The sequence below is a fragment of the Camelina sativa genome, chromosome 20 (genome assembly GCF_000633955.1).
Source record: "Camelina sativa cultivar DH55 chromosome 20, Cs, whole genome shotgun sequence".
NCBI classification, from domain to species: domain Eukaryota; kingdom Viridiplantae; phylum Streptophyta; class Magnoliopsida; order Brassicales; family Brassicaceae; genus Camelina; species Camelina sativa.
The window spans coordinates 9894401-9910840 of NC_025704.1; the positions used below are offsets into that span (position 1 = coordinate 9894401).

Sequence of the window (16440 nt, forward strand, 5' to 3'; positions counted from 1 at the left end):
CTCTCTTAGGTTAGATGTCTTGCTCTCTCTATCTCTCAGATTTGGTTTGTTTGTTAGAGATGAGACAAGAAGCGGTTTTACTCCAAAGACTACATTGTTAAACTTGGATAATGTTATCTTACACCATTACAACACTTTTATACTTAGGTTTCCTTCTTAACCTAATTACTATAGCTAACCAACCAAACCCACTAACATTTGTAGGCCTAATACACTTACAGCCCAATAGCCTTATTACAAAACACAAGCCCAACTTCTCTCTTGTTGACTTGTTTCTTTTTCCCTTTGTGTCGTTGACTCTTCTTCCTCCTTTGGTCACACGACAACTTCTTCTTGTTCTTCGCTTTCTTTGCTTTACTCAGTTCTTCTTCTTCTCCTCACTTAAAGCTTTCTTTGTTTCAGGATTTAATCAGAAGATTCAATCTCCAACACTCCCTCTTGAATCTTTCGATTAAATCCCCAAAAACAAATTTAGGGATTTGAATCCCATGCTCTTTGTTCTTCTGATGATTCGCCTTCTCCCTTGGACAAATTCTTTTCACGACATCAGCAAGGTTCACTGTTAAGTTCACTCACTCCCTCTTACACTGAACCTTCACGCATCACTCCCTGTGGAAATCCATTTGCGACATTGGCACAATCCAATAGTGAGTTCTCTTGCTCCCTCATTGCTTCAATCTTCACAAGCTTTTCAATTTGCTTCAGAATCATCACTTTCTCTTGGTTTTTGATTCCGGTTTCGACTTTCCTCAATCGATTGTGCTTGAACCCAATTGAAAAACTAAGACTCTTTTCCCTGCAGATTATTGTGCTGTACTGCTGTCTCTGATCTCTCTCTTGCTCTTATTCTCCATGGATTTCTGCAGGTGCTCTGTAGTAGAATCACTCTTGCCTCCCTCTTCAACGGAGCTGATGCTTCACGTCAGTCTCTTCGGACGAGTCGAACCATCACCATCTCAGTTCTTCCTCATGGAGACTCTATGTTCTCCACACACAGATAATTCCTTACCTCTCCCTTGTTTCTTTTCTAGCTTTAGCTTCTTGCCCGACATCACCATTTTCCATAGTTCCTCTTTCACAATGTCGACAGAGCTTATTACCAAGCTAGTTCTTCTCCCTCTTGACCTGAATCTCCATTGATCCAGCTTTTCTTTTGCGAATTTCTTTGTCACCTCTTGATAGTTTTCCTTCGCTTTCTCTCCATGTTTCTCTTTGATCAATTTCTTGACCAATTTGTTTCCTTGCAGGTAACACTTCAGCCTTGTGTTTAATCTCTGTCCCTGCAAGTCTCCTTCAAGCTCTTTACTAGCTTCAGCTCCTTCTTCGGTGAGCTGCTTTCTTGTTCAGTTTGGTGTCCTCTTCGATCACCAACATGTGCGTGACTCTTGTTCACGTCTTCTTCGACGCTTTGTGCAACCGGCTAAGCTCCCTCTGTGGTGAGCTTCTTCTTCTTTGTTCTGTTGGTATCGACCTTGATCTTAGCCTCTCCATCCAGCTTGTTTCTCCCTTTCACTCTTAGGTAAGCATTCTCTTTTTCTGTTTGATTTTCAACTTTGATCTCTGTTTCTCCAACAGCTTCTGTTTCTCCAACAGCTTCTGTCGCTCTCTCAACCTCAGGTATGCATTCTCCCTTTCTTTACTTTGAGTCTTCTTTGATCACCAAGTTGTGCATTTCCATTCTCTAAACCATCACTTTGGTTGACCTTAGTCTGTTTGGTTCTTTTCACCATCACCTAAAGCTTTTTTCTAACCTTGGTCTATTTGGTTTTTCCAGAATCTCCAACACAACTTGAGTAATCAAAAACTTTTCCAAACGTAAGCATACCTCTCTCATCTTCAACCTCAGCTACAGATTCTCCCTCTTGGTTTGATGCTTCACATAGTTTGTTCTCAGCCTCAACCTTCTTTCTCAATCCATCTCTTTTGAATTTGAGTCTTGTTGATCTTTGAACTTTGATTTTATTCACACTAACCTCATGAGAATTTCTTTTCATGGCTGTAGCTTCCTTTCATTGGTGACTGAGCTTTTTTCTCTGCTTCAGCCCCACTCTTCTTTGTCACCATTGATGTGGTGCCTCCGTTCCTCTTTTGCTTCAGCTTCTTCTGCTACAAGTTTTTTTTTTTTTTTTTTTTTTTCACAAAGGTTTTTCTCTAACCTTAGCCTTCTTTGGTTTCTTGACTCATCAACCTCGGCTCTGCCCGATTTGGTTTGTTTGATTCTTTACACCACTATTGGCTTTGGTCTTTCTCTAACCTTGGCTTCTTTTCTCTTTTTGTTTCAGTTGGAGAACCACATGGATCCTCAACTTCACCAAGCATCTTCAAGCTTCACTTCACCATGTCAGAACAAGAAAAGAAATCACCCCACAACTCTGTCTTCACATCCGCACTATCTCCACAGCTTCTTCTAGAGACCTCCTCGCCTTCTTGGGTGCTCTTGAAGGTGCGGTGTAAAAGTCTTTGTGGTAGCTGATGGTGCTCTTGTCACCACATCCTTTTCCTTCTTTTCTTCTTTGACAGTTTCAGTTTGCTCTTCTTTGTTCTCTTATTTTTTTTTCTTTTCTTTCTCAGCCTTACACTTATCCTTGTGCAGGCTTCTTCCTTCCTCTCCCAACAAGCTTTGCTTTGAACAATGTGCTGGGTTTCTTTCTCTTCACAGCCTTTGAGCTGCTTCTCCTTCTTTTGTTTCAGGTTTCAGGTTTTCTCCTAACCTTTCACCTCTCTGTTTCAGGTCTGTTCATCTCTCAGTGATGAACGACTTCATGGAGGCTCCATCTCTGCTCATCTGTCACTAATGAACAGCTCCCTCTCATGCCTTTCTCAGGTCGCAGGCTCTTGACATCTTCTCTGTGACGCCGGCTCAGACCTAAACTGTGGTGGAGCTTCACCGTCTCAGGTTTGCTCCATCTTTACTCTTTCACTCAGCTCACCTCTCAGTGATGAGCTGCTCCATCTTTCTCTTCTTTCTCTTTGCCGTTTCCTCTTACGGCAGCTTTCTTCTTCTCCCTCACAGCCTCTCACTTGGCTGCAGGTATTCCATTGAGCAGCTTCTCTAGCCGCATATCACTACCTCCTTTCTCTGGGATCCGTTGGTCTTCTCTAACCAAGCTTCAGGTCCGAACAGATCCCCTCACTTTCCCTTATTCTTCAGTCTCTTCCTAGACTGCCTTTTCTCCCTCTCGACCTCAACCCCTTCTTCTTCTTGCAGGCTCCAGGGATCTTCAGCTCTGATACCATGTTGGAATTCTTACTTCTAAACTCTCTTAGGTTAGATGTCTTGCTCTCTCTATCTCTCAGATTTGGTTTGTTTGTTAGAGATGAGACAAGAAGCGGTTTTACTCCAAAGACTACATTGTTAAACTTGGATAATATTCACTTACAACATTACATCTCTTTTATACTACTTCTTCCTCTTAACCTAATTACTATGCTACAAACAACCAAACCCACTTAATACATTGGGCTTAATTCACTTATGGCCCAAACATCTTATTACAAAACACACAAGTCCAACTTCTTCTTCCTTGTTGACTTTTTCCCTTGTCGTTGACTCTTGCTCATTCGCTGTCACGACACTTTCATCTTCTTGTCCGCTTTGCTTCTTCTTCTCTTCATCCTCTTCTTACTCTTCTCTTTGTTTACTCCACTTGCAGGATTAACCAATTAATCAACTTCCAACACTCCCTCTTGATTCATTTGGTTAATCCCCAAAATTTTAAATTAGGGATTTGAAACCCTTCTCTCTTTTGCTCTTGGTTGTTCTCTGNGACAACTTCTTCTTGTTCTTCGCTTTCTTTGCTTTACTCAGTTCTTCTTCTTCTCCTCACTTAAAGCTTTCTTTGTTTCAGGATTTAATCAGAAGATTCAATCTCCAACAGATCTATGGCTGCAGAAAAGTTCAAACCATGAACGATTTGCTGCATCGGTAGGTTCCTCTGCAAAGGATTTTATGATGGTGCTTGTCTATGCTCGGAAGCTACCGGAATGCACCAAGTAAAGGACTTTAAATACTCTTGTAACAAGAGTCTTGTTGTTTGAGTAGAAGATTCTGTGGAGACAGGGTAATATTTTTTCTCTTCATGGATTCTCTCAAAGCATTACGAGAGAGAACGGTCGAATGAGTTGTCACATTTGTACTAGTAATTTATATAGAAAACAGATCAGTTAACTTTAGAATGTTAAAGTTAAAGTTAAACAAACGATATTTAAGAGAAACGGATGCTAATTTATTTCGATTTCGATTTCGATTGGGTGTATCATAGAAAACGTGTCATACATGATACATGGTACAATACCAAAAAGCACGATGATACCAAAGGAGTGTACTAATAACTGAAACGTCAAGACTCAAGAGTCGATCATATCACAATCTTATTTATTGTCATGTGTGGTCAAATTTTAGTTTTCGGAAGGCCACGTGGAGCAGCTAGTGTTATGGAGCAATAGTGAGTCACTCAAACCCATAAGGGATGTGCTAAAATCGATCTCGAGCATATGATCTTGAAGCTGATGTGTCCCAATCACCATCAAGTCCTTCGGGTTCTGTCCACCGTCGAGGAACGCCAAACACATCACTGTCTCCGTCACGTTCACCACCGTATTGGCACCGTGAAAACTCCACTTGACCTCTCCTCCCCACCCTGGCACCCCAATATCTATCACAGGCACATTCGGCCCCGTCATGTTCTTCCCTGCAGCGCGTGCGTCAAAGCAGTCTTTAAATGGCGCAATAGCTTGAACCTTAGATATTCCCATTGACTGAAAAAAGTTAAACCCCAAATACAAACAGAAATTAATTAGTTTTCCTCTAGACACAACATACAAACATTTCCTTTGTTATTTAAAGTAACACATGATATTTTGTGCATGAGATAGAGATTATGGAATCATATATATTTAATATATTTTTTTCTTATAGTTTATACTTTAAATACACGCCTAAATTTAAAATATTCACGTGGCTTTTATCTTTGAAATCAAAGTCTAATATCAAAATATGATATTTTGTTGATATAAGTATATAATTAAAGAGTCTGTTTTGAATACCTTGGCTTTGAGTGTAAAGGACTGAGCAAGAGCATTGTAGATATCGGTGAGGAGTACGGTGTAAGGAACCACTGTGCTTAGCTTAGCTCCGCCCGCAAGCAAATTAGGGTTAAACGACAAAGGAGTTCCGTCAACGTAGATTGATTTGACGTCGATTAGATAATTCCCTGTGTCTATGTTTTTTAACGGTGTCAAAGTCATCGGAATGGGATCATCGCTATTGAACGGTGGGATGAGGTAGTTAACGGCGGCCATATAGAAATGACCGGTGCCGGAAGAAGGCAAGCAGAGAGAGAATGTAGGGATAACTCCAAACAATGACGTCACCTGTTTGGTGAACGACGAAGTTACGGGAGAAAGACTTAGAACTCCGGAGACGAGAGGAGGAAGGGATTGTAATGGTTCCCCTCCGACGCAAGAGAGTGTGAAGGGGTGGACGGTGAATGGAGAGAGGAGATTGCCACCGTCTGTGGTGGAGATGTTTACTGTGGCTTGGACAACAGCGCCTATTACGCCGACATTTTGACCTAGAAGGCTTGATTGTCGGTAAACACAGAATAGTCCGTTGGCGTCGCAGTCATTGCCGGGGATGGAGTTGCATGTGGAGCTTTTGCAAATCACGAGGTTGTTGACAAAATGTGGAGGATTGAATATGTTCCAGTTGACCAACGTGAGGTTGGTTTCGAAATCAAGGAGGAGGTTCGAGGAAGATGTCCCACCGGATCCGAGGTTTAAAGTGGTGTAAAATTGATTTGTGGGTTCGTGTTTGGTGATCGGAAGAAGGTACTGAGAATTTGATTTCAGAGTTATGGTGGCGAAAATTGAGAAAAATAGTATGAAACGTGTGAGGGTGAGGCTACTCATCTTTGTGTTTCTCTCTTGTAAATGAAAATGAATGTTTGCTTGTGATGCAGATGGACTACTGAGGTATGGTATATTATAGACCGTAAACCTTATTTTTGAGTACAGAGAAAACTAAGGGTCAATAGGTCATATAATCTAAGGGTCAAGAGATAGTATTTGTTTTTCTTTTCAAACTAGATTGTTGAATCCTAGATCTGACCTACAGATAGCAGAAAGTCTTGCTGGATCGTGAAACTCATAACAAATCCAAACTATTAGGTAATGAAATGTTAAGACTTAAAGAGGATGATAGAAATTTATAATGTGTAGTTCTAGTGATAACGTACACAACATGGGATCAAACTAAATTAGATCATATCACACACCAAACAAGGCCCATATATAAATGAGCCCAACTTCACATTTTCCCATTACCAAACCAACTACTCCCGACCGGTGGTGTAAGTACAAGTTGGGTATAAACTTTACGGATATTCCTAATTTTTTTTTTAAAGCTCTAATACACGTGCCAAGTTCCTTTTGAAAAGAAATAAAAATGGATAAACATTGACCAAAACAAAAGAGTCCCCACAAAGAGCGAAACGACACAACAAGTCTACTCAGCACTTACCTTAAAATGAACCAATCCTTATCGTTTCACATTCCCCCTCCTCCTAAAACCAGCGTCGGCCCACCGCATCCCAAACCATAACAAATCCTTCAAAAACCGTCCAGATCCATCATCTCTCTTCACTCTTCTTCTTCTAATGGCTGCTGCTTCTTCTTCTTCTTCTTCTCTGTTTTACCTCTTCGTCTTATCATTCCTCTCCGCTCTAATAATTTCCAAATCTCAGATCTCTGACTCCCTCAACGGACTCGTTTTCCCTGTTTTTAAAGACCTACCAACCGGTCAATACGTCGCACAGATTCGCCTCGGTAACTCTCACCAGCCGGTCAAGCTCGTCGTGGATCTCGCCGGTTCGATTCTCTGGTTTGATTGTTCCTCTGGACATGGTTCGTCGTCGTCACGGAGTCTTATCTCCGGCAGCTCTAGCGGCTGTCTTAAGGCTAAAGCTGGGAATGGAAAAGTGTCATCATCATCATCATCGCGTGGAGACGCCAAGGATTGCGAATTGCTTGTTAAAAACGGCGCCGTTGGGATTACGGCGAGAGGAGAGCTTTTCAGTGACGTCATGTCATTTGGATCTGTTACTTCTCCGGGAACCGTTGATCTGCTTTTCGCCTGTGCCCCACCGTGGCTGTTACGTGGGCTCGCTAGTGGAGCCCGTGGAGTAATGGGCTTAGGAAGGGCCCAGATCTCTCTCCCTTCCCAACTCGCTGCCGTAACTAACGATCGTCGTCGTTTAACGATTTACCTGTCGCCCTTAGACGGCGTCGTGTCGACGAGTTCGGTTGAGGAGGTTTTCGGAGTCGATGCGTCTAGATCGTTGGTTTACACGCCTCTGTTAACCGGCTCGAGTGGCGATTACGTAATTAACGTGAAATCGATCAGAGTCAACGGGGAAAAGCTCTCCGTGGATGGTCCGTTAGCGGCAGAGCTGAGTACGGTTGTTCCATACACGATGCTGGAGAGCTCGATCTACACGGTGTTCGTTGAAGCTTACGCTAAAGCTGCGACTGAAGCTACACCTGTGGCTCCCGTCGCACCGTTCGGGCTCTGCTTCAAGAGTGAGGTAGAATTACCGGCGGTGGATCTGGCGTTGCAGAGCGAGATGGTGAGGTGGAGGATTCAGGGGAAGAATCTAATGGTGGATGTTGGTGGTGGAGTCCGATGCTTGGGGATTTTAGACGGCGGCTCAATTCGGGTCAACCCGATTGTTATGGGTGGGTTACAATTGGAAGGCTTGATATTGGATTTCGATTTGGGCAACTCAATGATGGGTTTTGGACAAAGAACACACTCTGATACAGCTTCCTTGTAATACCAACCTCTGTAACACTTCTAATTAACTGGTAGATATTATCTTCAATTTTGATCTCTTTTGTTTGTACTTTGTCTCTGTGTTTTCACGCATTTGTTGTACTAATAGTCAGTGTTCGAAAAAGCGGTCTAGGCGGTCGCCTAGGCGCCGTCTAGGCGCGCCTAGGCGCTCAACCGACGCCTAGACGACCGCCTAAACCGCCTAAAATCACATATATTTCGATTTAATATATTTATCTAATTTTTAACTATATATAATTAAAATTTAAAGTTTTACATTCATATATATAATTACAAATCTTTATATGTTGTTGATATCAATTAAAAACTACATTTTTTCCTAAGTTTTGTTTATAGTTTATTACTTTTATTTATCTAACATATATTTTTGTCTACAATATTACATATATAATGTTGTACGTTGAAAACGCTTAAACCGCCTAAAATCGCCTAGCCTCCGATTAAGCATTCTAAACGCTAGACGTTGCGCTTTCTTGAACATTGCTAATAGTAATAGATTCGAAGCATAGTTTATTGCTTTCTGTTTAGTTTTAAAACTTTTCTTTCTAACGTTTGAAGTAAATAGTGTTTCAAACCCAAAAGCCAATACAAAAAACTACATTCATTTCATGAATTTTTAGTTTTTTAGCGATACATAAGACCTCTAATAGCTCATTATCATGCGACAAATAGAAAACATAACAATCTTAATCAGCGTGAAGAGGTAATAAAAGTAACTTGCGATGTAAAAATAAGAATTAAGAAGGATGAAACAAGATGCAGAGGCAAAGGAGCCAGCAAGGAAGGTGAACCATACCTATGTATAGATATGTTGCACTCTTCCACGCCCACAACGACTCTAACCATGTCCAGAACTCTCCTCCAAGACTTAACCCTACGAGCCCTTCTCCAAACAACCCCTTAGAGATTGCAAAAAGCATGACCGGGAAACCGATCGTCAGCAACACCATACTGCAGAACGCACCCAACAGGCTCTTAATGCGTCTGGATCTCAAAGCGGGTTTTATCGGCTGAACTATTAGACACGTTGGCACGAGTAGCAACGCTCCAATCTCTGCAGTGGCGAAATTGATTATAGACATGAGACACAGACCAATGAAGGCAGCTGAGATGGTCACAGATTTCAAGACAGCCCAGTTGGTTCCATGACGCCGAGAGGAGAACGGAGAGCAACCCGGGATTGTGGCAAAGGTTATAAGGAGAAGCGACGAAGAGGTAGTGCCCCACATGATGGAGCGGTTACTTGGAGAATGTTGGCCCGGTACTTGACAGATGAAATAAGGAAGCAGCGTGACGATTAAACCGAACAAGTGCAAAGCAAAGACCTGTTTGGCTGCATCTAGCCATTTCCAAGACTTGAAGTTTCCGGCAGGGTTAAGCGTGGAATTATTAAGAGCCTTACAGCCATCAATATATAAAGAGGCTGCGACCATTGGAAGAGAGGCTACAAGAAGGGCAAAGGCAATCATGTAGACTCCTACAGAGATAAATTTGCTTGGCGAAGTTAAAAGGTATAGGAAAAACGATTGATGAAACTTCTCGAGGAGGTTGTTCACTGATCTTATAGTCCCTTCCAGTAACCTGCGTTTAAGAGAAAGCACAGAGCTATCATCAACACTCAGACAGAGTCTAATGATGTATTGTAGTTTTTAGCATAATAATATTCACATACACTAGCAGAGGCAGGTGTATTGTATAAAATGGGAAAGACGGAAATATAAAAACAAAAACTCACTTGGCACCTCGTAGGAAAAAATCATGTTGTCTTGTCTTACTGTCAGGAGGAAATCTAGGTGAAACTTTCAAGGTAATTGCATCGACTTGATAATCGCGGAAAGCTCCATGAGGACCAGTTGGGATACCAAGGGCCTGATGAGAATGAATAACAAAAGAAAGAAAAACTTTCTGTTAACTTTCAAGGTCTTTCCTTATTAAAATGTATAAGTGTGACTGCAACCTCAAGAACTTAATTATGGACAGATCGATTATACATTTTACCTGGGAGTATAGTGAACTTGCAAGGGTAGCACTGCCTTCAAGATAGTCTGCGGTTGGGATACCAAAATTCCAGTCCGGATTTAACGTATGCGCCAATTTCCCAACAGCTTCAAATATTTCCCCAATAATCTTTAGCCAACTAGAGGAAAGTAACGATACAACCTTCTCCACCTTGACATAAAACCCCTGCCTGTGCACCGCTAAGTAATTTACAACATTGATGAGGTCAAGATTTGGCATCTGCCCATTAGATGCCTCTGCATAGATACTTAGTGTGTCCTCAAACCTTTCACTTCTACCATCAACCTTCAAAACCAAAGCAGCAGCCATTGTTCCAGCTCGTCTGAACTTATCAGCTGTATTTAGCTCGCCACACTTCAGCAAATCCGAGTCCTTAAATGAGGGTGAATGGTACTCAGTTAACCACGCAGCAACAGGCCTATAGTCTCCATAACGAGAATCAGCAACAAGCCATATTATGTCTTTGGAGAGCCAGGTAACTCTAGCGAGCAAGGAAAATAGAGTACCAGTAATGCCTAAAGACAAAGCCTCGTAATCTCCACCATTTATAAAATCATAAGGAGTAACCAGCACAATAGACTCTTTCCCATCACCACGAGGGGCTCGTATAATCCCAGCAACATTGACTCCATAAGAAGCACAACTGACATTATCTAGCAGTGTATATGAATCAGGACCGGAGAAAAAGTGCAGGGGGTGAAATTGATTCCCTTCAGGATGGAACTTTTGATAATAAACTTCTGCACCCATTTCTGACATGTATTTTCCAATGAGCTTCTGGACTTCACTACACAAAAAGTCAAACAAATGGCGAATCATAAGTTACTTGGACAAGGACAGAAACAGAAGAATGTCAACTGGTGCATCTGAAAAAAAATGGAATTGCAGAAAAGAATCGTGGACTATGCACAGTTAGACCTTCAATACTCGAAGAATCAAGTATAAAGAAGAACAAATAACTTTCTAGGTTTCTTTTTTTTTCATAGGCATTGCATGAGAAAACTGGAAAGAATTGCAATGGAGAGAAGACATACACACCCTGGCCTTCATGATTCAACCTATAGTTCTTTATATCCTTCACCAGTTTGCTCCCATCAGAAACATCACGATTCGAGAGCATAGACCTTGCAGAGCCTAAAGAACAGAGCCAAAAAAAGGAAATTTAAAGCACAAAAATAACAACTCACTTGAAGTTGGCAAGCCATAAACTCACATTACTTAACAGCTTTAAACCCTCCTACAGATTCCAGTTTTATAGAACACTAATTTAACACCCTCAATGTCAAGTAGGCTACACTAGCTAATCCCAACTGTTCAGAATCAAGTTTAACATCATTCGTATGATTCACACTCTACTTTTTATCAAGACTCACGAGATAACCAAATCCTAGAAACAGTAAGTTTTTTCTTCTAATAATAAACTGACAACGAGACTTGAATCCAAGTGTGAACTTGTAAAGCGTTTTTCAAGTATGCAGATAAAAAAAAACCTGGCATTAGAGCATTCTCGGAGATGTAAGTGTTCTTTGCCAGTAGAGGTAAAATTAGCAACGCCAAAACCCCAGCAGCAGAGAAAACCACACTAGAAGAAACACGATCAGAGCAAGCATCAATGAACCAACACATAGAAACTAAAAGAAACAGAATATAAATAATGGTGAAAACATTCACCTGAAAACGGGACTGTGAGCGACGAGAAAGATTCCGAGCTGCACGATCGGTCTCGGTTTGATTTTAAGAGATCCATCATCGGTCTTCACCTCCTCCTCCTCCTTATCCCGCTTCTCCGTCGCCATATTCCACAGATCTCCGATTAATATCGGGATATTTGAGTTGAGTCAACCAACAAACTCTGGTCTCCGGGGACTTTAGCGACTGCCTGAAAGAGAAGCTTGGGGATGATCCAGAATCGCGTGGCTTTGGGAATTGTAGACGACGGGTCAGGTCAATTCGGGTTAGCCCGATTAGGATGGTGTGGGCTTTAAGTTAGATGGCTTTTCTATTGGATTTTTTGATTTGGGCTTTATTCAGATTACGATGGTGCAGTACTCTCTTACATGCCAATTAGAATTGTTTTCACTAATGGTCATACTTAAGTTAACTAAAAGTTGTTTAGATAACGATTAAAGTCTTAAAAGCTAGTATTAGATGAATCCAAACGGTGTTAGATAGATCATAGATCTAAACAAACGGCCATCTATAGTGCTTTAAAAACATGTTATGAATGACCAAACTCATTTATAGTAGTATAATTTTGAGATCTACTGTTTCACATATAAATGACAATATACATTATTAGAAATGGTACGTCAAGATACATGTCAGATATGGTATGTTCTATAATACTCCATAGCAAGATGGGAAGTGGGAATGGAGCTAGTAGTGGGATACAGAACAGTCGATTATTATCGCATCAAAAGAAAAGAAAATGTAGAAACTGCCAATAAAGAAATCGAAAAAGTCGTTATATTATCCGAAAAAAAAAAAGAAGAAGAAGAATAATTTAAATATCAGATATATATACATCTTTATAGGAATTGTTTTGTGGGGATGCATTATTATAGATGATCGAAGCTAAGGTGATTGAGATGGGTGACAATTTTTGATGATATATCAACTCATGGTCCAATAAGAATTGTTCATTTGAATGATACGTAATCCTCTAGATTTAATTCATTTGCTTTGCACCGTATTGGTTTTTAAAATATCTAGGAATCATCAATTCATCATGTTCAAAATTCTAATAATGTTAGCAACTCAAAATGTTATAAGTGAAATATTAAGATTTTCTTATCCTATAAATTATATTTACTGTAGTATATTATATTGCATATCTCTGTATATAGTGAAACACACATAAGATTGAACTTAATTTTCCCTTCAAAGCTATAAATGAAGACTTGAGCTCAAGAAAATTTTGATCTTAATTCTTTATTCCAAATTCCCAAAAAGAAAAGAAGTTCTAACTCTTTTTTTTTTTGTCAAACAAAAGAAGTTCTAACTCCTGTATTTTTTTTTTTTTGCTGTGAAAAAGAAGAAAATATTTTTATTGTGTAATTTTGTATTTATAATGTGTGATTTTGATCCTCCTTTTACTAACGAGTACCTAATATGTATCTACGATTAAGTATTCAAGATTTAAACTAGAGAGACTCAGAGTTTGACATGGACAAATCATTTTCAAGCTTCAAAAAACATTTTCCAGAGGATTAATAAGTTGTTAACACGTAAAGAAATACTGTTGACACGTATCATTTTAATACCAATTATTAAGTTGAATAATGGTATCTGGCAAAAACAAATCTTGTATACATGTGATGTTGAAATTAATGAGATAATTTTCGTGTTTGCAAAAACAATATCAAAGTCGTTTTCAACTTTTGTAGTTCCCACTCCCAGGTCCATGGTTGGCTTTGCACAGTCTTTCTTTTGATTTTCTACAATTGTTTTAGTAAATAAGAAAAAGAATACATACTAGTGGCTCTAATGTTTTAAATAACATAAAATGATAATGACTTTTAAAACATCAATAGAAATAAAATGATACCAGTCATTGTTTGGCATTCAATGTATATTATATATATATATATATATATATATTTTATTATTAATTTTGCGTCTTGATTTTTTTGTGTGTATATGATATTAATATAGTTTGCATATATATTATCGAAAAGTCAAAAACATACTATTTTTTTTTTATTTTTTTTTGTTCACCCAAAAACATACTATATAAATAGAAAACTATCCAATATTATTTTTTAAAAAAAGTTATAAACATTTTCCATTCAAATATTGCATGCAGCTCTTATTTTAGGTGTAGTGATGATATCATAAAATCAAGAATAGTGTCTGAAACGAAATTTATTGGAGGCTTTGTAATTCTTCCGGTTTCACATAATGTGGTTTTGGTAGAGTTTTTTTCACAAAAAGAAATTACTGACATGTATAGTGACACGGAAAATAAAGTTATGGTATTTTGATCTCTCGAGTTAATATGCAGTAACGTCCACTAAATATATGGAAAAAGAGAAAAAAAAAAAAAAAACAAAAAAAAACAAAAAAAAAAGTATCTGATAACTTTCAGAAACCTCACATTTATAAAATAGAAGACTAGAAGTATACAAAAATCTAATAAATTATGTATTTCTAATTAGTTTTGAATCCAAAATATATATAAAAAAATAGCATAATACAAAAGCATTTGATGCATGTATATTATCCAATGTAGGTAATGTCGATTCCATTTAAAACTAATCGAAAAGAACCATCGGTTTGAAGCGGACATAATCTAAAAAGAAAAAACTAAAAAACATAAATCAGTGTGTTCATTATCAAATTATTAACAGTAAGAAATCCAATTAAGACAACAACTTTGAAACGATATAATTTAACAATTCTTTGGTCCACCTTGTGGTCTCTGATATTTGGCACGAAATAATTTTGGTCTTATCTTTTACATTTCTAGGTTGTTGTCACCAAACCATTTATGTATCTTTATGGTTTTCCTTTTTGTTGTGTCTTGTTTGTGACATTTTCTCAACAAAATGGTTGAAAATCTTGAGCAACTCACCCATCTTTGTGTAATTGTTATTTAGGTCAAGTAATCTGAAAGAAAAAAACAAATTGTATGCATCAAATGCATGTTGATATCAAATTGAATAAAAGAAGAAATGTGCAAAGGCAAAATTATTAAGACCGTGGGCCAAACCTCCAAACAAAAAACAATGGGCGATCCACTGTTCTTTCTTCTTCTAATATTCATTCTTGACATTATTTGTTTATTACTCAAATGATTCTTTTCTTATTTTCTTACAAAAAATTGAAACTTAAGCATCAGCCCCTGTTGTATAAGAAAGCTCCAATATGAAAGTTTTTTTAAAGATTATTATGACAAAAGATTCAAATTATTTGATTAAATTTTGTAGGACATGGTTTTGAATCTATCTCTACGGAAATTTCTATGAAGTATTATTAATTTAACATGAGTTTTATATGATCCACGCCTAATTACATAAGGCTACCTAAGATTCATGAATCTCTTACAAATTCGTAAACAAAAGAAAAAAAATATATATATAAGCTGGTACACAGATACATCATCATACATGGGATCAAATTGCCTATTTTAATTGATTTTTTAGAAAAGCGGTTTAATGTTTAACTGACATATCTTGTTCCCGGGATGAAGAATGTAAGGAAAGAAAGATACCAAAAGTTATTAATATCAATAATACTACAAAAGTATGGTTGATGATACATGTCCATTTTAAATTAGGTTCAAGTTGCTTTCAGATCACCACAATCCCTCCTAGTTTATTGGCTCATAAAACACACATATTCCAACTATAATAGTTATACGAGTTTAAAGCATATGATAGTAATAATTAAAAATATACTAGTATAACTACACAAACACATATACAAGTTTTGATATATATATATATATATATATATATATATTTCTTCCAATTTTCTAGTATTGGTTGGTGATTTAATTTTAATGGAATCCACTAATGAGTAAATTAGAAAGAAAGTGGTGACACATCAATTGATTTAATTGACATTCTTATTCTTATTGAAGGAAAAAAAAAAGTTATTCACCAATATTTTTGTTATGTCAACGTTTAATTTAGTCAAAAAAGACAGAATTTTTTTTCTTCAAAAAAATATATGATGGTAAAAAGAAATTGTTATATAAATGTTTTTAGAAGTTTTTTTGATAAAATATTATGCAATAAAATCATATGCTAAATATGATTACTTGAAAAAATATATATTTTGTAAGTTTTATATTGTTAATTTTGTATGAGAAATAGTTATGTTTGTTGTTTGTTTTTATTTTAATTTTAAACATGCTTGGTGAAAATATTTTAATATGACCCGTTATTTTTAACTTCAAATAAGATCTCCGTAATCATGATTCAGTGTGATAAATTGCCAAGATTTTATTACTTTTTATGCCTAACAATATATTTTTATGCCTAATAGTATATATTTTGTAATAATACATGAAAATATTTTAATATGACCCGTTATTTTTAACTTTAAATAAGATCTCGGTAATCATTATTAAGTGTGATAAATTACCAAGATTTTATTTTTTATGCATAACAATATATTTTTATGTCTAATAGTATATATTTTGTAACAATATATGAAATATTAAAGATTTTATTTTGGAAATTGTATAAATTAATGGAATATTATCTTTAAGAAGATTCTTTGAGATATTCTTAACTGTATTCATATAGCCCACATATTAACCAATTAACTTATAACATTTTTTGTAACTAACCTATATTTAATGTATAACTTATTTTGTAACCAACTTATAAAAATTATATAGTCTACAACAAAAAGTTGTGTACTTCGGTTTTATTATATAGGAGATTTAATTATCATTTATAACATCTTTTCCCTGGTTTAGTATATAAAAAGTAAGAAAATATGGAGAAGAAAGTTAAGCTTATCGACTTATCGTAACTTGTAGAGTGCTAATAAATTAAAGTTGATAGATACTATTTTTTTTTTTTTTTTTTTGGACCAAAGTTGATAGATACTGGCCC

General features: G+C 37.3%; 3 protein-coding genes and 1 pseudogene across 6 annotated transcripts; 2 read left to right on the forward strand and 2 right to left on the reverse strand.

Annotated features, from left to right (window-relative positions):
* LOC104770259 overlaps nucleotides 1-4243 on the forward strand; it is an 11402-nt pseudogene extending 7159 nt beyond the window's left edge.
* LOC104770260 (basic 7S globulin 2-like) lies at nucleotides 4343-5950 on the reverse strand. Its single transcript, XM_010494657.2, has 2 exons — nucleotides 5047-5950; nucleotides 4343-4758 (listed from the first exon to the last, which is right to left on the reverse strand). Exons 1-2 carry the CDS (start codon nucleotides 5908-5910, stop codon nucleotides 4399-4401), a joined length of 1224 nt encoding a protein of 407 aa, XP_010492959.1. The 5' UTR covers nucleotides 5911-5950; the 3' UTR covers nucleotides 4343-4398.
* On the forward strand, nucleotides 6464-7910 carry LOC104770261 (basic 7S globulin 2-like). Its single transcript, XM_010494658.2, has one exon. It carries the CDS (start codon nucleotides 6657-6659, stop codon nucleotides 7830-7832), a length of 1176 nt encoding a protein of 391 aa, XP_010492960.1. The 5' UTR covers nucleotides 6464-6656; the 3' UTR covers nucleotides 7833-7910.
* Nucleotides 8439-11810, reverse strand: LOC104770262 (glycosylphosphatidylinositol anchor attachment 1 protein). 4 transcript variants are annotated; one of them, XM_010494660.2, is made up of 6 exons: nucleotides 11543-11810; nucleotides 11362-11453; nucleotides 10910-11005; nucleotides 9851-10653; nucleotides 9588-9721; nucleotides 8439-9433 (listed from the first exon to the last, which is right to left on the reverse strand). In XM_010494660.2, the coding sequence occupies exons 1-6, from the start codon at nucleotides 11665-11667 to the stop codon at nucleotides 8590-8592; spliced, it is 2094 nt and encodes a 697-aa protein (XP_010492962.1). In that variant the 5' UTR covers nucleotides 11668-11810; the 3' UTR covers nucleotides 8439-8589. The 4 variants fall into 4 exon arrangements, with proteins under 4 accessions (XP_010492962.1, XP_010492961.1, XP_010492963.1 ...); XM_010494659.2 differs by having other exon boundaries at nucleotides 9851-10658; nucleotides 10906-11005; nucleotides 11543-11809; XM_010494661.1 differs by lacking the exons at nucleotides 11362-11453; nucleotides 11543-11810 and having other exon boundaries at nucleotides 10906-11005.

Excerpts from the sequence above, each read along its gene's own strand:
- LOC104770260 (XM_010494657.2), bottom strand. The coding sequence starts at position 5,910 with ATGAGTAGCCTCACCCTCACACGTTTCATACTATTTTTCTCAATTTTC. Across the intron at positions 4,759-5,046 it reads CCTTTACACTCAAAGCCAAG|TCAATGGGAATATCTAAGGT; the intron begins GTATTCAAAACA and ends AACTTTTTTCAG.
- LOC104770261 (XM_010494658.2), top strand. The coding sequence starts at position 6,657 with ATGGCTGCTGCTTCTTCTTCTTCTTCTTCTCTGTTTTACCTCTTCGTC.
- LOC104770262 (XM_010494659.2), bottom strand. The coding sequence starts at position 11,667 with ATGGCGACGGAGAAGCGGGATAAGGAGGAGGAGGAGGTGAAGACCGAT. Across the intron at positions 10,659-10,905 it reads AATCATGAAGGCCAGGGTGT|TGAAGTCCAGAAGCTCATTG; the intron begins GTATGTCTTCTC and ends CTTTTTGTGTAG. Across the intron at positions 9,722-9,850 it reads CAAGTTCACTATACTCCCAG|GCCCTTGGTATCCCAACTGG; the intron begins GTAAAATGTATA and ends CATTCTCATCAG.